Source organism: Triticum dicoccoides, chromosome 5B (assembly GCF_002162155.2).
Source record: "Triticum dicoccoides isolate Atlit2015 ecotype Zavitan chromosome 5B, WEW_v2.0, whole genome shotgun sequence".
NCBI classification, from domain to species: Eukaryota; Viridiplantae; Streptophyta; class Magnoliopsida; order Poales; family Poaceae; genus Triticum; species Triticum dicoccoides.
The window spans coordinates 224,012,233-224,038,479 of record NC_041389.1 but is presented as its reverse complement, the minus strand read 5'-3'; the positions used below and the strand labels follow the sequence as shown (position 1 = coordinate 224,038,479).

Sequence of the window (26,247 nt, the reverse complement as noted above, 5' to 3'; positions counted from 1 at the left end):
TTGATCGTTTAGTATGTTGCTATTGCTTTGTTCATGACTTATACATGTTCCTACGACTATGAGATTATGCAACTCCCGTTTACCGGAGGAACACTTTGTGTGCTACCAAACGTCACAACGTAACTGGGTGATTATAAAGGAGCTCTACAGGTGTCTCCGGAGGTACATGTTGAGTTGGCGTATTTCGAGATTAGGATTTCTCACTCCGATTGTCGGAGAGGTATCTCTGGGCCCTCTCGGTAATGCACATCACTATAAGCCTTGCAAGCAATGTAGCTAATGAGTTGGTTGCGGGATGATGCATTACATAACGAGTAAAGAGACTTGCCGGTAACGAGATTGAACTAGGTATTGAGATACCGATGATCGAATCCCGGGCAAGTAACATACCGATGACAAAGGGAACAACGTACATTGTTATGCGGTTTGACCGATAAAGTTCTTCGTAGAATATGTAGGAGCCAATATGAGCATCCAGGTTCCGCTATTGATTATTGACCGGAGACGTGTCTCGGTCATGTCTACATAGTTCTCGAACCCGTAGGGTCCGTACGCTTAAAGTTCAGTGATGATCGGTATTATGAGTTTTTGTGTTTTGATGTACCGAAGGTAGTTCGGAGTCCCGGATATGATCACGGACATGACGAGGAGTCTCAAAATGGTCGAAACGTAAAGATCAATATATTGGATGACTATGTTCGGACACCGAAATAGTTTCGGGTGGTTTCGGGCATATACCAGAGTACCGGGGGGTTATCGGAACCCCCCGGGGGGTTAATGGGCCTCATGGGCCCTAATTGGAGAAAAGGAGGGGCGGCTAGGGCAGGCCACGCGCCCCCTCCCCCTCTAGTCCGAATAGGACAAGGAGGGGGGCGCCCCCCCCCCTTTCCTTCCTCTCCTCTCTCCCTTCCTTCCGCCTCCTACTCCAACTAGGAAAGGAGGGAGTCCTACTCCCAATGGGAGTAGGACTCCTCCCTGGCGCGCCTCCTCCTGGTCGGCCGCCCCCTCCCCCTTGATCTTTATATACGGGGGCGGGGAGCACCTCTAGGCACAACAATTGATCTCTTGATCTCTTAGCCGTGTGCGGTGCCCCCCTCCATCATATTCCACCTTGGTAATATCATAGCGGTGCTTAGGTGAAGCCCTGTGTCGGTAGCATCATCAACACTGTCATCACGCCATCGTGCTGACGGGACTCTCCCGCAAAGCTCTGCTGGATCGGAGTTCGTGGGACATCATCGAGCTAAACGTGTGCTGAACTCGGAGGTGTCGTACGTTCGGTACTTGATCGGTCAGATCGTGAAGACGTACGACTACATCAACCGCGTTGTGCTAACGCTTCCGCTTTCGGTCTACGAGGGTACGTGGACAACACTCTTCCCACTCGTTGCTATGCATCACCATGATCTTTCATGTGCGTAGGAATTTTTTTGAAATTACAATGTTCCCCAACACCCTTGACTTAGTTGCTGACAAAGAAGGGCTTTCTGTGGACTGAACAAGCTACTGTAGCTTTTCAAACCATGAAAACAGCTATGACTAGTGCTCCGGTGTTCGCCTTGCTAGATTTTAGTAAACATGTGACTGAACCATGGCCAGGTTTGTCAGCAAGCAAAACATGAAAGAACAGTGCCTGGTGGTTTGCTCCAACCCCTTCCAGTTCCTGACCACCCATGGGAAGACATAACCATGGATTGCATTGATGGGCTACCCGAGTCAGAGGGATTTGAGGTGATTTTGGTGGTGGTCGATCGTTTTACCAAGTATGCCCATTTCCTTCCTCTGAAGCATCCGTATACAACACAGTCAGTGGCGACTATGTTCGTTGACACTATTCTCCGTCTTCATGGCGTGCCGGCCTCCATTGTCTCTGATTGTGATAAAGTATTCACTAGCAGTTTCTGGAAGAAATTGTTCACGGAAATTGGCACTAAACTCTGTTACTCTACAGCCTACCACCCATAGATGGATGGTCAATCAGAGCGTGTAAAGCAATGCTTAGAGCAGTATCTGCGGTGTGCTGTTCATGACAGTACAGCTCGATGGAAGCGTTGATTGCCAATGTCGGAATTTTGGTATCATTCCTCGTATCACACCTCCCTTGGAAGCACTCCTTTCAAGGCCATGTATGGTGTGGATCCTAATTTCGGTATTATGCTAATTTATGCTGGTGATCTGCCTACATCTCTTGCGGAATTGGCAGCCGATCATGAGGATTTTCTGGATATGTTGTGTGACAATTTACTACGTGCTCAACAGCGAATCAAGTCTCAGGCAGATAAACATCGTCAGGATCGGGAGGCGAGGAAGTTTTACTCAAGTTATAACCCTATGCACAATCATCCTTGGTCAATCGCCCGTGTCGCAAGTTAGCTTTGAAATATTTCGGGCCATTCCGAGTTACTGCTCGGCTGGGTGCTGCTGCTTATCGTTTGGATCTCCCTAATACTAGTCTGATCCATCCCGTGTTTCACGTGTCGCAGCTGAAACCTTTCACTGCCAACTACTCTTCAGTGTTTCAAGAGCTGCCAGACCCACCTGATTTATCGGTTGTCACTCTCCAACCAGAGGCTATTCTGGATCGTCGCATGGTGAAGAAGGGCAGCAACGCCATTCTGTAAATCAAAGTTCAGTGGCACAGTGTCACTGCAGATCATGCAACCTGGGAAGATTATTATGTGTTGCGCGCTCGTTTCCCACCCGCTGCAATTTGGGAGGAGGCTCAAGCTCAAGGAGGGGAGAATGTCACGGCTCCATCCTTTACAACGTCGCCGGACAACCGACAGGTGGACCCCAGGTCCACTCGGCAAGCGGGCGACACCAATGTGTGACCGGCAGTGGGCCTAGCATGTAGTAGGTGTAAGCCGTGGCGTGTGTGTGGGTATATATACGTCTGCTGTCTAGGGAACGAGTTATATGAAGAAAGACAAGTCTGAACCTATCTCTCCCTGTTGCTCCGTTTCTGTCCTCATTCTCTGCAATCCTCTCTGTTCGTCCCTCCTCTCTCTCGAATTCCTGTGAGATCCACCACCGGGGCCTCACATCCCCTCGTCTTCGTCTTCAATTTCTCGAACTCGCGTCCTTCCTATCTGCCGGAGGCACTGAACAGAAGCGAGTGCCACTGCGATTCGGTAAAGCATGTACACTTCGTGTGACTCGTCAATCCAGGCCACCAAACCCGAGCCTCGCAATGGTGCACATCCAGCCGCTCGAGGTGTCTCTCGAGGCCGGCAACCTCGCCGACCCCGCCGCGGTCGCGCTCGATGACGACGGCCGCCCGCGCCGCACCGGCACCGTCCTCACCACAAGCGCGCACATCGTCACCGCCGTCGTCGGCTCCGGCGTCCTCTCGCTCGCCTGGGCCACCGCGCAGCTCGGCTGGGTCGCGGGTCCCACCACCATGGCGCTCTTCGGCGGCATCGTCTACTACAGCTCCACGCTTCTCGCCGACTGCTACCGCACCGGCGACCCGGCCGCCGGCACCCGGAACTACTCCTACGTGGAGGCCGTCCGAACCATCCTCGGCGGCGCCAAAGTGAAGTTCTGCGGCGTCATACAGTACGCCAACCTCGTCGGCATCGCCATTGGCTACACCATCGCCGCCTCCATCAGCTTTCATGCCATCACGAGGGCCAACTGCTTCCACAGCAAGGGGCACGACAACGCGTGCCACACCTCCAGCACGCCCTACATGATCGGCTTCGGCGCCGCGCAGATCGTCTTCTCTCAGATACCCAACTTCGATCAGATACGGTGGCTCTCCGTCGTCGCCTCCGCCATGTCCTTCGCCTACTCCGGCATCGGGCTCGGGCTCGGAATCGCCCAGACCGTGGCCAACGGCGGCTTCGGAGGCACCCTCACCGGCGTCGCCATCGGCACGGCGGGCGTCACCGTGATGCAGAAGCTGTGGCGCGTCCTGCAGGCGCTGGGCAACATCGCCTTCGCCTACTCCTTCTCCAACGTGCTCATCGAGATCCAGGACACCATCAAGGCGCCACCGCCGTCGGAGGCAGCCGTGATGAAGAAGGCCACGGCGCTGAGCGTGGCCACCACGACGGCGTTCTACGTCATGTGCGGGTGCATGGGCTACGCGGCCTTCGGCAACGACGCGCCGGACAATCTCCTCACCGGGTTCGGCTTCTACGAGCCCTTCTGGCCGGTGGACGTCGCCAACGCCGCCATCGTCGTGCACCTCGTCGGCGCCTACCAGGTCTTCTGCCAGCCCATCTTCGCCTTCGTCCAGCGCTGGGCCGCCGCCAGATGGCCAGAGAGCGACTTCGTCACGAGGGTGGGGCCGTTCGCGCTGAGCGCGCTCCGGCTTGTGTGGCGCTCTGTTATAACGTTGTATACCACCTCATTATATATATATATGTGATAGGCCATTCTTTGAGGGTAGTGCCGGTTCCTCCCAAAGCCTATTGTCTTACATGGTATCATGCTAGATTACGTCCGCTTCCGCCTAAAAACCCTAAACCGCCGCCGCCGCCGCCACCGCCGCCGCCGCCGCGCCCGCCGTCGCCGTCGCCCGACTGCTATGACGTCCGCCGCTGCGTCCGGCTCCACCGCCACCGGTTTTCTGCCGGCCTCCCTCGCGGCACTTCTCTCGAGGCCGCTGGATGCCGCCTCCCTTCAGGCGCCGATCGGGACACGGAGCGTCGGCTCCCTCTTCGCGCTCCCGCCGGCTGCTACTTCGCCCGGGCAGGCGCTTGTGGCTCACACCACCGCCGCCCCGTCAACCGCGGCTGTCGCGCCCTCGGCCACTGCGCCGCTGGTGGCGGAGGACGTCGCGCTGGCAGGCTTCGCGGCGTCAACCGCGACCATCGCGCCCTCTGTCACCGCGCCGGCTGCCCCTCCGACTGTCTCCACGGTGTTTTCACCTCAGCCAGTCTCCTCGATGGGATCGCAACCGCCGCCGCCGTTTCACTTCGGCCATCTCATCACCATCAAGTTGTCGTCGGACAATTACATCTTCTGGCGCGCGCAGGTTCTTCCGCTTCTTGGGAGTCACTACCTGCTTGGCTATGTCGACGGCTCTCTCCCTTGCCCTCCTGCGCTGGTTGACAGCGTGCATGGTCCGGTCTATAATCCGGCTCACCGTGTCTGGACAGGGCAGGATCAGGCGAACCTCTCCTCCATCCAGGGGTCGCTCTCTCCGGCCGTTGCTGGGCTTGTTGTCTTCGCCAAGACGTCCCACGAGGCATGGACTATTCTTGAGCGCTCGTTTGCGGCACAGTCGCAGGCTCGTGTATCTGGGCTCCGTCGCCAACTTGGGGAGTGTCAGAAGCTTGACTCCACCGCCACTGAGTTCTACAACAAAGTCAAGAGTCTCGCCGACACGCTGGCCTCCATTGGACAGCCCCTCACCGACTCCGAGTTCAACTCGTTTATTGTCAATGGTCTTGATGAGGAGTATGACGCCCTAGTCGAGATCATCAATGAGAGGGGCAACTCCACGCCCATGCCAGCACACGAGGTCTTTTCACGCCTCCTGCTTACTGAGCAACGAGTCGAGACGCGCCGATCCAGGGGTAACGGCGCCCTCTCGGCAAACGCCGCCACCAAGGGTGGTCGCTCCTCTGCTTCATCCAGGGCTCCTTCGGGGCAGTCACCACCACCCGCCTCGGCCCCTCCTCCTACTGCGACGCTACCAGGGGCTGGCGGTCCCCGTGTGTGCCAGCTTTGTGGTCGCGATGGGCACTGGGCCTCGAAGTGTCACAAGCGCTTCCAGCGGGGTTTTCTTGGTCTTGGCAATGACGGGAAGGATACACGCAACTTTGCTCGCCAGGTCGCCATGGCTGATCGTCCGCCGCCGCAGAAGCCACAGGGACACACTCAGTCCTACTCCATTGATCCCCACTGGTACATGGACTCTGGGGCGACAGAGCACCTGACCAGTGAGATGGGGAAGCTTCACACTCGTGAACCCTACCATGGCTCCGACAAGATCCACACCGCCAATGGAGCAGGTATGCACATCTCTCATATTGGTCAAGCATCACTTCTCACTAGACATGCCAATAGGAGTCTTCAACTTCGCAATGTTCTTCGAGTTCCATCTGTGACAAGTAATCTTCTTTTAGTTCCTAAACTCACTCGTGATAATAATGTGCTTTGTGAATTTCATCATTTTGATCTTTTTATTAAGGATCGGGCCACGAGGGACATTCTTCTTAGTGGGCGGCTCTGCCAAGGTCTCTATCGTCTGGAGCATCCTGGCGTCGCTCGCGTCTTCAGTGGAGTTCGGGTATCTCCGTCACAGTGGCATGCTCGTCTTGATCACCCGGCCACACCTATTGTCCGACATGTTTTGCGTCGTCATGAGCTTCCTAGTGTGTCTAGTAATAAAGATGTAGCAGTGTGTGATGCTTGTCAGCAGGGGAAGAGTCATCAACTTCCTTTTTCGGAGTCCAGTCGTGAGGTGAAACATCCTTTAGAACTTGTGTTTTCAGATGTATGGGGTCCTGCTCAGACTTCTGTTAGTGGTCATAATTATTATATCAGTTTTGTTGATGCTTACAGCCGCTTTACCTGGCTTTATCTTATCAAACGTAAATCTGATGTGTTTGACATTTTTGTTCAGTTCCAAAAACATGTTGAACGCCTTCTTAAGCACAAAATTGTTCATGTTCAGTCGGACTGGGGTGGCGAGTATCGCAACCTCAACTCCTTCTTTCAGTCGCTTGGGATCACTCACCGTTTAGCATGTCCACATACACATCAGCAGAATGGTTCAGTAGAACGTAAGCATCGTCACATTGTTGAAGCTGGTCTGACTCTTTTGGCCCATGCATCTGTTCCGTTTCGTTTTTGGAGTGATGCTTTCACCACTGCATGTTTTCTCATCAATCGTACTCCCACTCGTGTTTTGAATATGAAGACTCCCATTGAAGTTCTCCTTAATGAACAACCGGACTACACCTTTCTCAAGGTGTTTGGGTGTGCTTGCTGACCCCATCTCCGTCCATATAACAAGCGTAAGCTCGAGTTTCGTTCCAAGAAGTGTGTTTTTCTTGGTTATAGCTCTCTTCATAAAGGATACAAATGTCTTCATGTTCCCACTAATCGTGTCTACATCTCTCGGGATGTTGTGTTTGATGAGCATGTTTTTCCCTTTGCCAAACTCCCTGTGTCCACTACCGAGCCACCTGTCATGCATTCATCCTCTGTTGCTTCTGACCAATTTGATGATGTTGCATATTCTCCTCTATTGTTGCCTAACCATGGTGCAGGCACTGGTCGTGGGGCTCGTTTAGAGATTCTGGAAGCGACATCTTCCTCTTCGTCGCCATCGCCTTCATCCTCGGCACCTTCTGTTGTGCATGAGGAGCACATGGCGCCCCTGCATGGCCTCGGTTTCCGTGCTCATGCACGGCCGATCGACGTCCTGGCCCGGTCGCCTCTGGCTTCTGGGCTGCCTTCGCCATCGTCGCGCCCTGCAACCCCGCCGACTGGGCCGGCCTCCTCGGTCCCCGTCTTGCCCAGGGCGTCGGGGCAGTCATCACCAGGCCTGGCCTCGCCCGCCCCTGCCTCGCCCAGGGTGTCTGGGCCCTTCTCACCAGGGCCGGCCTCGCCTGCTCTCGCCTCGCCAAGGCCGTCTGGGCCGGTGTCACCGGAGCTGGCCTCGCCCACCCTCGGTTCGCCCATGGCCTCTGAGCCCCTGTCGTCGGGCCAGTCTTCGCCATGCAGCCCGGAGTCGTCTGTCCCGAGCTCGCCTGAGGTGATTCCTGCATCTCCGGCGACCGTCACGTCTCCGTCACCTTCGCCTCCGCCGGCTCCTGCTGCTGCTCTACGTCCACATACGCGCAGTCGGAGTGGCATTTTTCAGCCTAAGCAACGTCACGATGGCACAGTTGCTTGGTTAGCGGCGTGCATGTCTGCTGCTCTCGCAGATCCATCCTCTGAGCCACGCACGTATCAAGCTGCTATGCGCATTCCTCATTGGAGAGAGGCCATGGAGAAGGAGTATCAAGCGCTTCTTCGCAATCAGACATGGACTCTTGTTCCTCCACAATCACGGGTAAATGTCATTGATTCCAAATGGGTTTTCAAAGTGAAGAAGCATTCTGATGGGTCCATTGAGCGCTATAAGGCTCGTCTGGTTGCTCGTGGTTTTCGACAGCGTTTTGGACTTGACTATGAAGACACCTTCAGTCCAGTGGTCAAGCCTACTACCATCAGACTTCTTCTCTCTCTGGCTGTTACTCGAGGTTGGTTTTTTCGTCAGCTTGATGTTCAAAATGCTTTTCTTCATGGTGTCTTGGCGGAGGAGGTTTACATGTGCCAGCCTCCGGGTTTCTCTGATCCGGATCGCCCTGATCATCTCTGTCGTCTGTCCAAGGCAATTTATGGTCTGAAGCAGGCTCCTCGTGCTTGGCATGCTCGTCTTGCAATGGCTCTTCGTGCTCATGGTTTTGCATCATCAACTGCTGACTCCTCATTGTTTCTTCTTCAAAGGCCTGAGGTTACTATGTACTTGTTGGTCTATGTCGATGATATCATTTTGGTCAGCTCCTCTCAGTCGGCTGCTGCTGCGCTTGTTCGCTCACTTGGTGCTGATTTTGCGGTCAAGGACCTTGGGAAGCTTCATTACTTTCTTGGTGTGGAGGTTACTTCTCGTGCTGCTGGCCTTGTTATGACGCAGAAGAAGTACTCTCTGGATTTGTTGCAGCGAGCTGGGATGCTTAAGTGCAAACCGACGACTACACCCATGTCTACCACTGATAAGCTCAATGCTGTTGATGGTGTGCTTCTTTCTTCTTCTGATGCGACCGAGTACCGGAGTATTGTTGGTGGGCTCCAGTACTTGACGATCACGCGACCAGACATTTCCTATGCTGTTAACCGAGTCTGCCAGTATCTGCAGTCACCCCGTGACACTCATTGGTCTGCTGTTAAGCGGATTTTGCGCTATATTCGTTTCACGGTGGCTCATGGTTTGCATATTCGGCCGTCTGACTCTGGTTGTCTTTCAGCATATTCTGATGCAGACTGGGCTGGCAATCCGGATGACAGACGATCCACGGGGGGTTATGTTGTCTTCTTTGGCTCTAACCTGATTGCCTGGAGTGCTCGGAAACAGGCTACTGTCTCGCGTAGCAGTACTGAGGCTGAGTATAAGGCTGTGGCCAATGCCACATCAGAGATTATCTGGGTACAGTCCTTGCTTCAGGAGTTAAGTATACCCCAATCACAGCCTCCGGTTCTTTGGTGTGATAACATCGGTGCTACATACCTTTCTGCAAATCCGGTATTCCATGCTCGAACGAAACACATTGAAGTTGACTATCACTTTGTGCGTGAACGTGTCTCTCAGAAGCAACTACAGATCAAGTTTATTTCTTCCAAGGATCAACTTGCTGACATCTTCACCAAGCCATTGCCTTTGCCACAGTTTGAGACTTGCAGGCGCAATCTTACCCTTCTAGATTCATTAGAAAGTGGCTAAGATTGAGGGAGGGTGTTAGACTGTATTTACATGTGTATATTGTAACGTTGTATACCACCTCATTATATATATATATATGTGATAGGCCACCCCTAGAGGGTAGTGCCGGTTCCCCCCAAAGCCTATTGTCTTACACGCTCGGCGTTCGTGTGCCTGACCACCCTGGTCGCCATGGCGCTCATGGGCGCGCTCTCGTTCTGGCCGCTCACCGTCTACTTCCCCGTGGAGATGTACATGAAGCAGCGCGCCGTGGCGCGCGGGAGCGCGAGGTGGCTCTGCCTCAAGGCGCTCACCGTCGCCTGCCTCGTCGTGTCGGTGGCCGCCACCGTGGGATCAATCGCCGGCATGGTCGGCGCGTTCAAGGTGTTCCGCCCTTTCAGTGGCTAGTCGCCCGCCATACCAAAACAGCTCGGTGTCATCAAGTACGCATACTTGAGTATAGATATATAGAGTTGGTACTGAACTAGTGCATCGAGGGTACAGAACTAATGCGTTGACGCTTGTGACTTGTCATGGCGTGTTTGTAATTGTACTGGAGACGAAAAATCTGGTGGTTTTCATTCATTGATCATGGAAATTAATAATCACATGAATTTTGAAGAGAAACATCAGAAGATGAGCCGTTATACAAATTTTATCAACGAACAACTTAGAAGTGAAATACTATCAGTTCCGAAACATAAAGAAAACTCCACAGATTTTATACTATCATATCAAAAAGTACGTATAAACCAAGCGTTTTTGGGGGAAACCACAGTTCAACGGCTGCCATCGCCAAAGACTACTACACAAAGAACAACTCTACTGTACATATTATACTGAAATAAACTGACTGGCATTCCTACATACCTGGGACTAACAGCATCACCTTACAGACATCCTTACAACTAAAGAATGACTACTGCAAGATCTAAACCATGATATCAATCTTCCCTTGGCTCCACCCAACATCAGGTGATAAGTCATGGCAGCAACACAGTTCTTCAGTTGGTTACACTGAAGTTTCACATTTGGGCACAAGGGTAGGTTCAGTTGGTTGCTCAAGTTTCAGTTCATCAAGTTCCGAAAGCCAATTCAGAAATACCTGCAATGCAGTGCAGGTTAATTTGCAAGAGTCATTCATCATCTGCCATATGCTCCATAAAACATCTCAAGTAAACACAGTAAGTCATTAACACCCTTGATTCATAAGAACGGAACGATTATATTTCATATGCACATGGCGATGATTACAGGCTACCAGATTTTTCTCTTTTCTAAAGAATACACGTTCCTAACTTCGTATATAGAGCCTCCCTGGGATGATTATTTTTGTCCAATGGCCTCCCCTTGTTATTCACTCTTTGTTCGAACGGTAGTTAGCTGCACACTCTTCGTTCTGAATACCAAAGATGCTGCTGGGGAACTGGGGCCAACAATAACCTTCCTCAAATCCATGAATGGTATTTTCACTGTTTGAATAAACAGAAGAGAATTAAGGGTATATATGTTCAGGTGTGTGAAATGATCACAGAAGGGAAGATCCGAACTTGGGGATTCTATCACAGGGTGCTCGGATCCATCCAATCTGCCCTCTCTCATTGTCATATATCACCATCTGATCCTGCATTGTAATATCTGCAACAAGAGAGAAGTAGCATCATTTTTCTGTACATGATTTGAAAGAGATCATGGATTTTGAAGCTATATTGCTTGGTTTTTATGCCTGAACTTCCTACCTCCAACAATGTTCAGATCCTTGAGTCCAATTTCTGATCCGTTAAGGATGCCCAAACATGCATTCCCGTATTTCTGGCACCAACATAGCAATAAATATTTAGTAACCAAGAACTTGGGAGTTGGGAGTTATTTACAGAATAATCTATCGGGTTGCGGAATGCTTACAGTGACGATGAGGTAGTTCTCAGGAGGGATCTCCATGAGCGCCTTCTTGCCATTGGCAAAGTTCAGAACCAATGATTTGAACTCCTTCTTGACATCAAGCACGGATTTGAATGGTTTCTTTCCTTTCCAGCATAGAGGCAGAGAGGGGTCAGACACCTCTTTCAGCGTCTTGCTTAGATCACCCTTAAGCTGCAATAAACAAAACCTCATGAGCTTGATACATCTGTGCAATAATCCTAATTCCATATTAGAATATGAAAAAAGTTGTGAAACTTACTGCAGTGACAAGTGCTTGATATGGCTGTGAAGAAAAGTAGGTGAACGAGCTTCCGCTGTCCAATACTACTTCCATTGGTTTCACGCCAAGTGACCAGCCACCAAAATACAGGCTTGCTGAGCCAGGTGAGTAATAATTCCTGTAAATGCGATTCAGAAATATAAATGGGAGAATCTGCTCACAACTAGTATATGAGAACAAATCAAATTAAAATAGGAAATGAAGAAAGTAAGTCAAATAAAATTAAAACCACAACAAGTATTTTGGAACGGAGGGAGCATAATTTTTTCGAGAAGGAACTGTGAAGTATTATAATTGGTAGTGATTTCCAAGAAAAATATAGCATTTTAATGTCGTTAGTCTACAGTTTTGCAATTCATTTAGATCCTTTCCATAATACTCTAGAAGTTAGTACAAAGTTGAGTCACTTATTTTAGGACGGAGGGAGTAGTTGTGAGCGACTAGTCAATATTACACATTAGTGTTTAGAAAGTGAAACGCACACCTATTTTTTAACATCATTACAAGCAGGCAATGAGCACTTGTTCTTTCTACAATATATTGCGTGGCAAAAAAACCCATCAAAAATAGGGCTCGCCTGAATGCACTCCTAGCCATTGGTACCCATGTTGCACGTGAATAAGGCACGAGATTATCCCCAAAGAAGAGGAATCCCCCTCCTCTCATGCTGAGGCAATGGCCAACCACGTTCTTGGTGATCCCATGCTGCTTGAGCTGTGAAAGCAGGCTGATCGATCCACTCCCAAGTCCAAGCACACCATCAGTGGGTGCAACCTCAGTGCTGCTCCCGACCTCCTGGTCATACCCACACCTGAAGGCAAGAAAATAAGCAGTTCAAGAAGATCTGGAAGATGAAGATACCTCTAAAGAATAAAATCTTTGCATGGTATCTTCGTCGCGGAGTCATTCTTACTAAAGATAACCTTATTAAGAGAAATTGGCATGGAAGCCCGCAATGTGTCTTTTGTCACCATGATGAGACAATAAAACATTTATTCTTCCAATGCAAATTGGCTCGTTCTATATGGTCAGTCATCCAGATAGCTTCTGGCTTGTATCCTCCTTGTAGTGTTGCTAATGTATTTGGCAACTGGTTACATGGGATAGATTACAGGTTCAGAACTATTCTTAGGGTGGGAGCGCTTGCCATTATTTGGTCGCTTTGGCTATGTAGAAATGATAAGGTGTTTAACGATAAAAGTACTTCTCTCATGCAGGTTATCTACAGGTGTACCGGGACTCTTCGTTTATGGTCCTCTCTACAACGTGTGGAGAATCGAGGCCTGTTTACGGAGGTGTGTACACGATTGGAGGATACGGTGAGGGATACTTTTACCCAACATGGGTGGCAGCATGATCTTAGGATTGGCCCACCTCCGCTTTAGGCGTTATACATACTCTGTTTCTTTGTATTTCGCCTTCTTAATTTTCGTTTGTGCGAGAGAACTTGTTTGGCTGTGTGCATCATAGTTATGCAGAGGCCGGGTGTAATGATTAAACCTTTTAAGTAATAAAGCACCCCTTTTCGAAAAAAGTGACTCACCATGCAATGTTAGTTTACTTTACAAGTTCCAAGTAAGCATACCCGAATGCAAGACTGGGGCGGACAATGGAGGCATTCGCAAGGCGGACTGCAAAACTGTCGTTGACGAGCACGCCAAGGGATGAACCCTGGTCGGCATACTTAACTTCATAGTCGCACTGCTGCTTCGGTGAGTCGCACTTGAGGTTTTTACCGAGGCCGCCGTGCAGAGAGGCGCACAGCTGATCAACACACGGTACCAGCTTGTTCTTTGTTGGTCTGTAGAGCGGGTGTGGCACCTACACCCACAATTAACATGCAGAACATCATAAGAATCCTTGACGAGAAAGGCGATACCAAATTTGGCTTTCACATATAAAATCTCCAACAATAAAGGAATCGGACACTAAATCTTGAAGACCACGGTAAAAATTTGGCAAATGCAAAGCTCTGAACTCATGCCAATAAATAGACTTGTCCACCGCAAACTAAAATACTACTGCCTCTGATCCGAATTAATTGACGCAGCCTTTATACAATGTCCATTTTACATTGTACAAAGATTACGTCAATTAATTCGGATTGGAGGAAGTCTAGTGTTGGGCTAGCAAAGTAAATGGGGCAATTACACATATGCATGAAATTCATAGATCATATTTCCACTGAATTCATTATATCCATGGATATGTATGTGTATAAAGAGTGAATCAAGCTCCAACTTTCTGTACCAAAATAATATGATGGGCGGGCCCCTGATGCTATGAACACCAACCCTTGGACCAGGAACAGCCAACAGTGACAAGGACTCAAACTCACTACCTTGCGTCAAGTCAAGGGTCTAATAGCATTGGATTGGATAAATAAGGAAGGCGAGGGAATATTACTATACCTTGGAGCAGCTGACGCAGGGGGCGTCGCACTGCAGCCAGGTGAGGTCGCTGCCGGTGTCGACGTCAAGGAAGTATGGTTTCGCCGGGTTGCCAATGCTCATGGCCACGTAGTACAACCTGCACAAGGAAGCGGCATCCAGGAAAATCAGGATCAAAATGTCACCACAGCAACTTTTCTCGATTCGTCCAGGCCAATCGATGTTTCTCCAAAACAAAACAGAAAACAAGGCCAATCGATAATGCTACTACTCAATTCACCAACAAGGCTAAAAACGGATGCTCCCCCGCAAAACAAAACAAAACCAAAAAAAAAGGCTAAAATGCTGGAATTGGCATACAAAAATGGGCACTGAGATGTATGGACGGCACTGGCGAGTAGGGCCAAAATCCGCAATCAGTTGATTGATGGGTTGGGTTGGGTTGGTCCGGGAGGGAGGAGGCATATACCCGTGGGGGTAGACGTTGCCGTAGAGCTGGAAGACGGCAGAGGAGGCCTCCGGGTCGTCGTCCGCGTGGCCGGTCCTCGCCGGCCTGTCCGCGCGCGCCGGCAGCAGGACGGCCAGCAGCAGGAGCAGGATGAGGCCGGCCGGCGGGGCCCACCTGGCAGCCATGGTAGGAGGCGAGGCAGGGGAGACGGACCTCGGCCTGAGCCCTGAGCAGAGGATGGGAAGGAGACTGGGATGGATTGAATGGTTTGCCTTGCCCCCCACCCTCACAGCACGGCCCAGCTCAGGGGAGGGAGGGAGGGAAGGAAGGATGGGGATGGATGGCAAGAGCGAATGGGAGGGACGGCGGTTTTTATAAGGAGAGAAGAAGATGCAGTGTGTGTGCGTGCGTTGTATTGCGATGGAAGCTTCTGTGGAAAGTTTCCTTTCCTTTGGCTGCGGCAAGGAACAGAAAAGGCTTGCCTCCCTGCCTTTCCGGTGGCCTTTTCACCCCGAGTCAAGTCAAGTAGTTCTATGTTGCCGGGCCTTCTTTTCTTTTGGTTGATTCCGTGGAGAAAGGTATTGCCTGGTTTATCAGATTTGCATCATTTTCTACTTCTACCTATTATGTGGCAATGATGGATTGAGGAGATGCTACTACTTCGCTTGCTCCAAATTAGCCGGAATCATAAGGAAAGAGGTGAACTTCCGGAGAAAGAAAAGAGAGGATGGGTTTAAGAAGAAGTATCTTTGGTCCAACATCCTGCAAGTCTTACATTTTCCATTAACTATCTTAGAGCAACTCCAACGGGTCCACCCATTTCGTTCGCTTTTTGTCCCTTTGGGTCGGCCAGGCGGACACGGACGTCCGCTTCCGCGTTTGGGTCGACGTATGCGTCCAACGCGCGCCCGAGCCATTTCGACGGCGCCGACAAAAAAAAATTGTGCATGCATATTTCAACTAAAAACAACTTAATTAAACATTAAAGCCGGCCAGGAAGGCCGGCCAGAGTCCACGCGTCCACATTAGCATTAAAAAGAAATTAAAAACAACCTAACTACGAGGCGGCGCGCTGTCCAGCACACCCTAGGCGTCGTCGTCGCTGTCCTCGGGGTCGGTGAGGTCGATGAACGTCGGCGCAGGGCCCGCCCAGGGGAACTTCGTGGCCCATGCGGCGGCGATGTAGTCCGGGGGCAGCTATTCCGGCGAGGGCAGTGCCGGCGCGGGGGGCTATGCCGCCGCCTGTGCAGCCGCGGCCTGGCGCGCCTCCTCCTCAGCCTCGCGCGCCTCCTCCTCGAGGTCGCGCTCGAGCATCTCCTCGTACTCGCCGCGACGCCGCTGCTCGGCCAGCCGTCGCTGGCGCCAGTGCTCGAGGTACGCCGCCTCCTGCGCCGGGGTTGCCCCCATCCAAACCGGTGGCGCGGACACCCACTCGCACACCACTCCCGTCCAGGAGAAGCTCGCGATGGAGCCCGGCTCCGACTCCGGCTGCGGCTGCGGCTCCGGGTCGGCCTTGACGAGGCGTCGGGAGGGGATGACGGGGCCACCGGCAGCACTACACAGTCGCCGCCCGCGGAGAGGGCCATGGCCTGCGCCATGGCCGCCTCGTACCGAGCTTCTTCTTCTTCTATCGCCTCCGCCCTGCGCCGCTCGTCCTCCTCGCTCTCCCGGTAGACGGCTGCAAGGGCCGCTTGGTAGGCGTCCACTGCCGCCTAGTCTTCCTCCTTGACGATGAGCGGCGGTGGCACGCTGCGGTCGACCTCCTGCACCCCGCGCCGCCTCGCCTCCTCGTGGTCGAAGGCGAACCAGCGCGCCCAGTTGGGCGAGTCGCAGGCGTAGGCCTTGTCGCGGCGCTGCTCCGGCGTCAGGAGCGTCCGCCAGCGACGCACCTCCTCCGCATGCGTCCTAGCCGACTGCGGCGCCGCCGGCACTAGGATCCTTTCCGGGTCCAGATGACAGTCGTGCGGCAGCGTCACGTTGGGGTAGGGCAGCGGCACGCAGCGGCGCCAGTGCCACTCCGCCTGGTGCACGGGTACGTTCACCCGCTGCCTCTGCCGGCAAGCCGGCGCAGGCGGAGGCGGGGTGAACTCCGCAGGGAAGGGGATGACGGGGGGCCTTGCCCTTCGACTTGCTACTGCTGCCGGAGAAAAGCCCCATTTGGGGGGCTGGGGTAGCTGGGGTGGCTAGGGTTTGCTTGCCGGCGACGGGGGAGCGAGCGTGGTCTAGATGGGGACGGGAAGTGGATGAGGACGGCCCCGCCACATGGTCGGCTTAAAAAAGGACGACCGCCGTCGCTGATGCGTGGGCCCGGGGTCATAAATTAAGCTGATCGGCGAGGGGGCGGGTAGTTGGGCGACCGTCAGGTGGGGCCGCGGCGGACATCGAGAAGGCGCGTGTGGCGTCCGTTCCGCGTCCGCGCCGACGCATTTGGGGCGCAATTTTGGGCCGCAAATGCGTCGGCGCGGACGCGAAGCGGACGCGTTTTGGGTTTGGGTCGACGCGTTGGGCCTCCACTTTTGTCCGACCCAAACGGACGGCGGCGGACGAAATGGGTCGCCCCGTTGGGGTTGCTCTTAATTGCTCTTTCTGTCAAGTCAACACGGAGCTTGACTTGGGGTGGTCGGAGAAGGAGTTAAAGCGGAATTGATGTATGCCTCTTTGCCGTTCATTGTTCAGACTGATTGCTCTGCAATTGTGAAGGTGCTGAATGAAGCGGGACATACTAGATCATACCTGGGCCATATGATAGAGGAGATTAAGGAGTTGTTAGGAGACAAGGAGCACATAGTTATGTCTATTGACCGTGTGTAGAATAGGGCTGCAGATCGACTAGCCTCTTTTGTCGAGAACGGAGCATCGAACCGAGTTGTGGTTGCAGGTCGCCCCAGATGCTCTCATTAGCCTACTGGCTACAGATTGTAACCCTATTACTTGATATATAAAGCTCCCTTTTCCACCGCAAAAAAAAACACAACAAGGCTCATGTGTTGGTCAAGTTTTTGCACAGTCATGGTCTAATCAGCAAAAACAGATTAAACAAGTCAATAAACAGATTCAAAATGAGATATTTTTGGGAAACAGACAAATAGGGAAACTTACACTACCTAGAAATCCAAATTGACAGAACGATCTCACCGCCGCCAAAAACTCGCAACCAGAAGACGCACGGAACAAGTTGTGCCAAGCATTTTTACCTCGAACGAGTCCGCAACATGCGTTAGTTGCTTGCTCTGCGCCACAAATGCATCCAAGTGAGCGCAGAAATCGCTAAGTGGCCGCACATCGCCGCCTTGAATCCTGAGGGGAGGGATTTTACCAGGTCGCCCTGACCTTCGGGCCCCCTAAATTCGCCTCGTTGACGGTCAGATCCGAGCATGGACTGACGCTTTGATACCCATGTGATGCCTTGAGGTTGCGGACATCAGATTTGTGTGGTTCTCGGGCTATGGTTCCTAAGATTTGGGAGAATTTTGGGGATCACGGCAGGTGAAGAGAGGAGATACGCTATAGCTACAGTACTCTAAGATAGCATCTTGAATCTTGCTTCTCTCATTTCAAGTATCAACTTACATAGTTCAATAGAAGTGAAAAGGTAAACATTGTAATATCAACGAAGATGTCATTGTTACACATGGATAATTCGAGTGGTTGCCTAGGTCCATCCAAGTCATGGACTGCTGAAAGGATCGATATGGTTGACTAGAGGGGGGATGAATAGGCAACTACCAATTTTTAACTTTTCATAACAAATTAGGGTTTGCAGCAAGTAGGTTGTCTAGAAGTGCAACTAGGTGAGCAATCTATATGATGCTAACAACAACTACAACAAGTGCAAGCAAAGGATACAACACAATAATAGCTTTGCACAAGGTAAAGGTAAAAGATAACCGCAAGTGGAGCCGGTGGAGACGAGGATGTGTAACCGAAGTTCCTTCCCTTTGAGGGGAAGTACGTCTCCGTTGGAGCGGTGTGGAGGCACGATGCTCTCCAAGAAGCCACTAGGACCACGATATTCTCCTCACGCCCTCATACAATACGAGATGTCGTGATTCCACTAGTGGTGCCCTTGAAGGCGGTGACCGAACCTTTACAAACAAGGTTAGGGCAATCTCCACAACTTAATTGGTGGCTCCCAACAACACCACGAAGCTTCACCACCATGGAATGTGGCTCTGACGTGACCTCAACCGTCTAGGGTGCTCAAACACCAAGAGTAACAAGATCTACAAGGGATTAGTGGGGGAATCAAATTTCTCTTGGTGGAAGTGTAGATCGGGGCCTTCTCAACCAATCCCTAGAAAATCAACAAGTTTGATTGGCTAGGGGGAGAGATCAGGCGAAAATGAGCATTGGAGCAACACAGTGGAGTTTGGGGGAGGAAGAGGTAAGTCTTCTTGGAGAAGAAGACCCCCTTTTATAGTGGGGAACAAATCCAACCGTTGTGCTCTTCTCAGCCCGCATACAAGCGGTACTACCGCTTCCTACATTATGCCAAGGAGAAAGAAGAAAACAAGGGAGAGCAGAGCACTGGGCGGTAGTAGCAGCGATGGTAGGGGTGGTACTACCGCTCCTACTTCCGCTTGTCATGCTGGGTCTAATAGGTATCGCGGTAGAGACCCAGAGGTACTACCGTAAAACCCGACATGAAAAGTCGAGACCACAACCATGAGCGGTACTACACGCGGAACTAGCAGCGGTACTACCGCTTGCGGCTCTCCACCACTTCTTCAGCAAAACATATGAACTACTCCAAAGAAGAAAGTGGCGATGGGTGCAATATGAGTGTGTACGTGATGATTCCACCCAACCTTTCCGAAGCGGGCCTCCTCTTGATAGTACGGTTATCCCTACGACTCAAGTCCACCGAGAAAGAAACGCAGGGAAGAAAACCGTCCTCACTCTGAAACTCCGAGGGGCTCGAATCGTCTTGTGCCATATGTTTGATAATTTGAAATGCTCAATGCACACGGTTAGTCCGCGAACACATTGTCATCAATCACCAAAACCACTTACGGAGAAACATGCCCTAGCAATCTCCCCCTTTTTGGTGGATTGATGACAACATGGGATTTGCACAGGGGATATAGCAACGAGGTGTGCAAACCCACAGTCTACAAAATATAGAGGGGCTCCCCCTAGATGTGTGCACTACTTTAGATATGCTCTTGGAATGCAAATTGCACACATTTAGAATCAACACTCCCCCTATATTTTATAGACCAAGCAATACTTGCAAAAACATAATAATCAAGATAGTAGGCAAGTAATAACATGTGAGCATATAGATAAGGGCATAATCATAAGATACATCTCACAAGCAATGACAACTAATAACATGAAGTACTAGACATAATAGATAGAGAGATAGGGTAGCTCATATGCCTCACACTATATGGTCTCGAACTCATAATACAGACACAAACCAAAGCAAATGAAATAGTTCGAGTGAGGAAATCAATGGCAAATAAGAGGACACACACTCGACACAAGACACAGCAAATCCCTACTCTCTCCCCCTTCGGCATCGAGACACCAAAAGGGTAGGGAGTACACCTAGGAATGAAGGTGGTAGCAGTACTCCACGGCATCACCAATCATGCTCCTCCTCCTCAGACTCGTCTATAGTAGGTGTTGGACCTCTATTTCCCTCATCAGAATCAGTCCATGGGCAGTGAACTCTAACCCAAGCATCCTCATCGGTGATCCTGCCCTCAGAGCCACTAGTAACGTCGAGGCCAACCTGCCTCGTGATGGCATTGTCACGACTACGGGCCTTCTAGTATCCACGTGAGCCTTGTACTGTCCCTTGGCCTAGAGGCAGAACAACTTCTTCATCTTCTGCTTGAGCTTCTTAGCCCAAGAGGGCTCCTCTAACCGTGGCTCATAGTCTGGATCATCATCATCATCATCATCATCATCAGACCTGACAGTGTCACGCTCTAGTGGAGCAGAAGCAGACATCCCCCACTTCTTCTTTTGTCTCGGCTGAATAACATCATGAGACACTAAGTCTCCAGTGATAAGCTCCTCATCCGGAAACGAAGAAGCCCATGTCTCCTCAATGAGCTGCATCAGGTAAGGACCACAAATGATGCACTTATGCTCCATAATCGCTGAGCGGAGTTCTGAGCACATAACATGAGAAACATTCAACACCTCTTGAGTGCCCTGCTGCTTCTGGTAGAAGAGAAGGAGATCCACCAGAAAGGAGTGCACCATATCCTGGTTGCCAACGCGAGGAAACAGAGTGTTCCTGAAAATCCGATGCATGATATCGAGAAAGGGCTGGAGCTCATAGGAGACATGCCCAGTTTCAGAAACCTTCCTGGTAGAGAATGGCCAAAGTGCTTCCTTGTGAGTAGTAGTGGTCTTACGGCAGGGTCGAAACCCAATTTGGGCTCTAGGCCCCCTGATCATCATAAGACAAACTCTCCATGAAGCTCTTCCATGTAGCAGACAGACGCCGACCATTGGTCATCCAAGTGAGAGTTCTGTCCTCATCATGCCCAAAGTGCACTGGGGCATAGAACTGGGCCACAAGCTCCGCATCAAAATCCTTGTTGAATGAGATGATCCTCTTGATATCAAGCTCCTTGCACCTCTGCAAAGCGGCTCCAAAGTAAGCCAAGTCCTTCTCTAATTGAGTGATATCAACTAACTTGATTTTCACATACAGATTCTTCTTCCCCTTCAACACATCATGGTAGATAGACTGCTGAAACTTGTTCCAAAATAGACGATTGACAAACGAAGGATCCTGAGGCACCCGGTATGGATTGCGCTTACGCGCCAAACAGAATTCCTGGGTAGGCATCTGATGAGCACCCTTGGTCCCCTTGCCCTTGGAAGCAATCACTCTTACCCTCTGTCTCGGATGCTCACTGGGGCCACTCTCTGGCATGGAGCCACTCTCTAGCACGGAGCCACTCACTGTCACGACAACAGAACAGTAATGCTTGGAGCCACTGGTACGTGCAGGATTCTTGCGCCGAGCCTGATGCCCGGATCTACTACCACCTGGAACACACACACAAAAGCACAAAAAACACAAAGAGTAAACAAATTGCATAAGCCAAGGAAAAATAGATATACAAGAGTGAAGGTTGAACGGTAAAAATTGGAAGTTGGCAGCTCGAAGTGGTAGTACCGCACGTCCCAGCGGTAGTACCACTCCGGAGGAGTGGTAGTACCGCTCGAGGCGGATGTCAACGGGGCTGAAAACTGCCGCGGAGAGATCCGGTAGTACCGGAGGTGCCAAATTCAAATTTTCACGGTTAAACCTTCAATCTACCTACTCTAGCAGTCTCCCAAGTCCTACTCATGCCTCGATTTGACCAAAAATCGATGTAAGCAACGGAAAGAGCCCAAGACCAAGATTCAAGAAATAGAATCATAGGAGAGAATAATGAGGGCAATACCATGTTCCATGGCACGAGGAGAAGGTGGGGATCGATCCCACCAGTCGGAATCGAGGGAGACGGCTCGGACCCGGCAGGCCAGTGCTGGCCCTTCGGTGCTTGCTTCGTCGCCTGAGAGAGAGAAACGGGAGAGGAGGCGAGAGTGAATGGGTATGGGCGAGTGGAAACTCCCCCTGCCCGATTCATAACCCCCACTCCCAGTCACTAAGTGGTAGTACTGCCCAGAGAGCGGTAGTCCGCCCCGGTACGAACCCACGGCAGGAGGCCTGGTAGTACCTCTTGGGCAGTAGTACCGGGGAGCAAGGCGGTAGTACCACTTAAAAGCGGTAGTACCGCCCTGACTCCGCGGTAGTACCGTGCAGACGACAGCAAGCAAGAACAAGTTAGGAAGAGGTGGCTAATGCAAACGGAGGGGACAAGAAGCAACAACAAGACAGAAGAGACACTCCAAACAAAAATAAATAAAACGAGAGCAACCTAAGAGAGACTCAAAACACACAAAAGATCCGAAAGACAATATACAACAAGAAAGTCAACTCGAGTACTACCCTCTCAAAGTGAGAGGGCGGTGGCCGAAGCCACTGAAGGAAATATGCCCTAGAGGCAGTAATAAAGTTGTTATTTATATTTCCTTATATCAGGAGATACATACATATATATATATATATATATATATATATATATATATATATATTATTCATGCTAGAATTGTATTAATCGGAAACTTAATACATGCGTGGATACATAGACAAAACACAGTGTCCCTGGTAAGCCTCTACTAGACTAGCTCGTTAATCAAAGATGGTTAAGTTTCCTAACCATAGACATGTGTTGTCATTTGATGAACGGGATCACATCATTAGGAGAATGACGTGATGGACAAGACCCATTCGTTAGCTTAGCATAATGATTGTTAAGTTTTATTGCTACAACTTTCTTCATGACTTATACATATTCCTTTGACTATGAGATTATGCAACTCCCGGATACCGGAGGAATACCTTGTGTGCTATCAAATGTCACAACGTAACTGGGTGATTATAAAGATTCTCTACAGGTATCTCCGAAGATGTTTTGTTGGGTTGGCATAGATCGAGATTAGGATTTATCACTCCGAGTATCAGAGAGGTATCTCTGGGCCCTCTCAGTAATGCACATCATAATAAGCCTTGCAAGCACTATGACTAATGAGTTGGTAGCGTGATGATGCATTAAAGAATGAGTAAAGAGACTTGCCGGTAACAAGATTGAACTAGGTAAGAAGATACCGACAATCGAATCTCGGGCAAGTAACATACCGATGACAAAGGGAATAATGTATGTAGTCATAACGGTTCGACCGATAAAGATCTTGGTAGAATATGTGGGAACCAATATGAGCATCCAGGTTCCACTATTGGTTATTGACCGGAGAGGTGTCTCGGTCATGTCTACATAGTTCTCGAACCCATAGGGTCAGCACGCTTAACGTTTGATGACGATTTGTATTATGAGTTATGTGATTTGGTGGCCGAATGTTGTTCAGAGTCCCGGATGAGATCATGGACATGACGAGGGGTCTCGAAATGGTCGAGAGGTAAAGATTGATATATTGGATGATAGTATTCGGACACCGGAAGTGTTCCGGAATGTATCGGGTACATATCAGAGTACCGGGGGGTTACCGGAACCCCCCGGGGGGGGGGGATATGGGCCATATGGGCCATAGGAGGGAGGCAAACCAGCCCACATAGGGGTGGCGCGCCCCCCAAGGAAGGCGTCTGAATTGGACTAGGGGAGGGGGTGGCGCCCCCTTTCCTTCTCCCTCTCCCTCTCCTTCCCCCTTTCCCCCTCCGATAAAAGGAAGGGGGGTGAATCCTACTAGGAGCCCAAGTGGGACTCCTCCCACTTGGGGCGCACCTAGGGCCGGCCTCCTCCCCTCTCCCTCCTTTATATACGGGGGTGGGAGCGCCTCTAAGACACACAATTGTTCCAAGCCATTTGCGGCGCCCCTCTCCACGGTTTACGCCTCCGGTCATATTCATGTAGTGCTTAGGCGAAGCCCTGCGCGGATAACTTCACCATCACTGTCACCACGCCGTCGTGCTGACGGAACTCTCCCATGACACTTTGCTGGATCAAGAGTTCGAGGGACGTCATCGAGCTGAACGTGTGTAGAACTCGGAGGTGCCGTACGTTCGGTGCTTGATTGGTTGGATCGAGAAGATGTTCGACTACATCAACCGCGTTAAGCTAACGCTTCCGCTTTCAGTCTACGAGGGTACGTGGACACACTCTCCCCCTCTCGTTGTTATGCATCTCCTAGATAGATCTTGCGTGAGTGTAGGAAATTTATTGAAATTGCATGCTACGTTCCCCAACAGTGGCATCCGAGCCAGGTCTATGCGTAGATGATATGCACGAGTAGAACACAATGAGTTGTGGGCGGTGATAGTCATACTGTTTACCACCAACGTCTTATTTTGATTTGGCGATATTGTTGGATGAAGCGGCCCAGACCAACCTTACTTGACCATGTTCATGAGACCGGTTCCATCGACAGACATGCAACTAGTGTTGCATAAAGGTGGCTGGTGGGTGTCTGTTTCTCCAACTTTAGTTGAATCGAATTTGACTACGACCGGTCCTTGTTGAAGGTTAAAACAGCAAACTTGATGAAACACTGTTGTGGTTTTGATGTATAGGTAAGAACAGTTCTTACTAGAAGCCTGTAGCAGCCACGTAAAACTTGCAACAACAAAGTAGAGGACGTCTAACTTGTTTTTGCAGGGCATGTTGTGATGTGATATGGTCAAGACATGATGTGATATACGTTGTTGTATGAGATGATCATGTTTTGTAAAAGTTATCGGCAACTGGCAGGAGCCTTATGGTTGTCGCTTTATTGTATGAGATGCACACGCCATGTAATTGCTTTACTCTATCACTATGCTTTAGCGATAGTTGTAGAAGCAATAGTTGGCGAGACAACCATGATGCTGCAATGGAGATCACGGTGTCAAGCCGGTGACGATGGAGATCATGCCAGTGCTTTGGAGATGGAGATCAAAAGCACAAGATGATGATGGCCATATCATGTCACATGTTTTGATTGCATGTGATGTTTACCTTTTATGCATCTTACTTTGCCTAGTACGGTGATAGCATTATAAGATGATCCCTTACTAAAATTTCATGGTATAAGTGTTCTCCCTGAGTATGCACCGTTGCGACAGTTAGTCGTGCCGAGATACCACGTGATGATCGGGTATGATAAGCTCTACGTTCATATAAAACGGGTGCAAGACAGTTTTGCACGTGCGGAATACTCGGGTTAAACTTGACGAGCCTATCATGTACAGACATGGCCTCAGAACACTAGAGACCAAAAGGTCGAACGTGAATCATATAGTAGATATGATCAACATAGAGATGTTCACCATTGAAAACTACTCCATCTCACGTGATGATCGGACATGGTTTAGTTGATTTGGATCACGTGATCATTTAAATGACTCGAGGGATGTCTATCTAAGTGGGAGTTCTTAAGTAATATGATTAGTTGAACTTAATTTATCATGAACTTAGTCCTGATACTTTTTGCATATCTATGTTGTAGATCAATGGCCCGTGCTACTATTCCCTTGAATTTTAATGCGTTCCTAGAGAAAGCTAAGTTGAAAGATGATGGCAGCAACTACACAGACCGGGTCCGTAACTTGAGGATTATCCTCATTGCTGCACAGAAGAATTATGTCCTTGATGCACCGCTAGGTGTGCCACCTCCTCCAGCAACTGCGGACATTGTGAATGCCCGGCAGTCACGTGTTGATGACTAATTGATAGTTCAGTGTGCCATGCTTTACGGCTTAGAATCGGGAATTCAAAGACGTTTTGAACGTCATGGAGCATATGAGATGTTCCAGGAGTTGAAGTCAATATTTTAAGCAAATGCCTGAGTTGAGAGATATGAAGTCTCCAACAAGCTCTATAGCTGCAAAATGGAGGAGAACAGTTCTGTCAGTGAACGCATACTCAGAATGTCTGGGTATCATAATTTACCACTTGACTCAACTTGGAGTTAATCTTCCAGATGATAGTGTTATTGACAGAGTTCTTCAATCACTGCCACCAAGCTATAAAGGCTTCGTGATGAACTATAATATGCAAGGGATGGAGAATACTATTCTCGAGCTCTTCGCAATGCTCAAAGTTGCGGAGGTAGAAATCTAGAAGGAGCATCAAGTGTTGATGGTTAGCAAGACCACTAGTTTCTAGAAAGGGCAAAGGAAAGAAGGGGAACTTCAAGAAGAATGGCAAGCAAGTTGCCACTCCCAGGAAGAAGCCCAAGTCTTGACCTAAGCCTGAAACTGAGTGCTTCTACT

General features: G+C 50.3%; 2 protein-coding genes across 3 annotated transcripts in view; one reads left to right on the top strand and one right to left on the bottom strand.

Annotated features, from left to right (window-relative positions):
* LOC119309334 (amino acid permease 4-like) overlaps positions 1-9,832 on the top strand; it is a 71,604-nt gene extending 61,772 nt beyond the window's left edge. Inside the window, exons 4-7 of the mRNA XM_037585358.1 lie at positions 2,204-2,368; positions 2,484-2,617; positions 3,169-4,327; positions 9,581-9,832. Of these exons, the coding sequence (XP_037441255.1) occupies positions 2,204-2,368; positions 2,484-2,617; positions 3,169-4,327; positions 9,581-9,832 (1,710 nt within the window). The remainder of the gene's footprint in view (positions 1-2,203; positions 2,369-2,483; positions 2,618-3,168; positions 4,328-9,580) is intronic.
* Positions 9,833-10,156: 324 nt separating this feature from the next.
* LOC119308140 (aspartic proteinase Asp1-like) lies at positions 10,157-14,832 on the bottom strand. Of its 2 annotated transcripts, none has more exons than XM_037584261.1 (9): positions 14,487-14,832; positions 14,039-14,156; positions 13,213-13,448; positions 12,112-12,438; positions 11,607-11,745; positions 11,330-11,518; positions 11,164-11,236; positions 10,975-11,062; positions 10,157-10,896 (listed from the first exon to the last, which is right to left on the bottom strand). In XM_037584261.1, exons 1-9 carry the CDS (start codon positions 14,648-14,650, stop codon positions 10,782-10,784), a joined length of 1,449 nt encoding a protein of 482 aa, XP_037440158.1. In that variant the 5' UTR covers positions 14,651-14,832; the 3' UTR covers positions 10,157-10,781. The 2 variants fall into 2 exon arrangements, with proteins under 2 accessions (XP_037440158.1, XP_037440159.1); XM_037584262.1 differs by having other exon boundaries at positions 12,205-12,438; positions 14,487-14,826.
* Between the last annotated feature and the right edge of the window lie 11,415 nt (positions 14,833-26,247).

Bases quoted from the DNA above. Each gene is read 5' to 3' on its own strand.
- LOC119308140 (XM_037584261.1), bottom strand. From the start codon at position 14,650: ATGGCTGCCAGGTGGGCCCCGCCGGCCGGCCTCATCCTGCTCCTGCTG. The intron at 11,746-12,111 runs GTGTGCGTTTCA...TCGCATTTACAG, and splicing joins GTAATGATGTTAAAAAATAG to GAATTATTACTCACCTGGCT. The intron at 11,063-11,163 runs GTAGGAAGTTCA...CTCTTGTTGCAG, and splicing joins GGATCTGAACATTGTTGGAG to ATATTACAATGCAGGATCAG.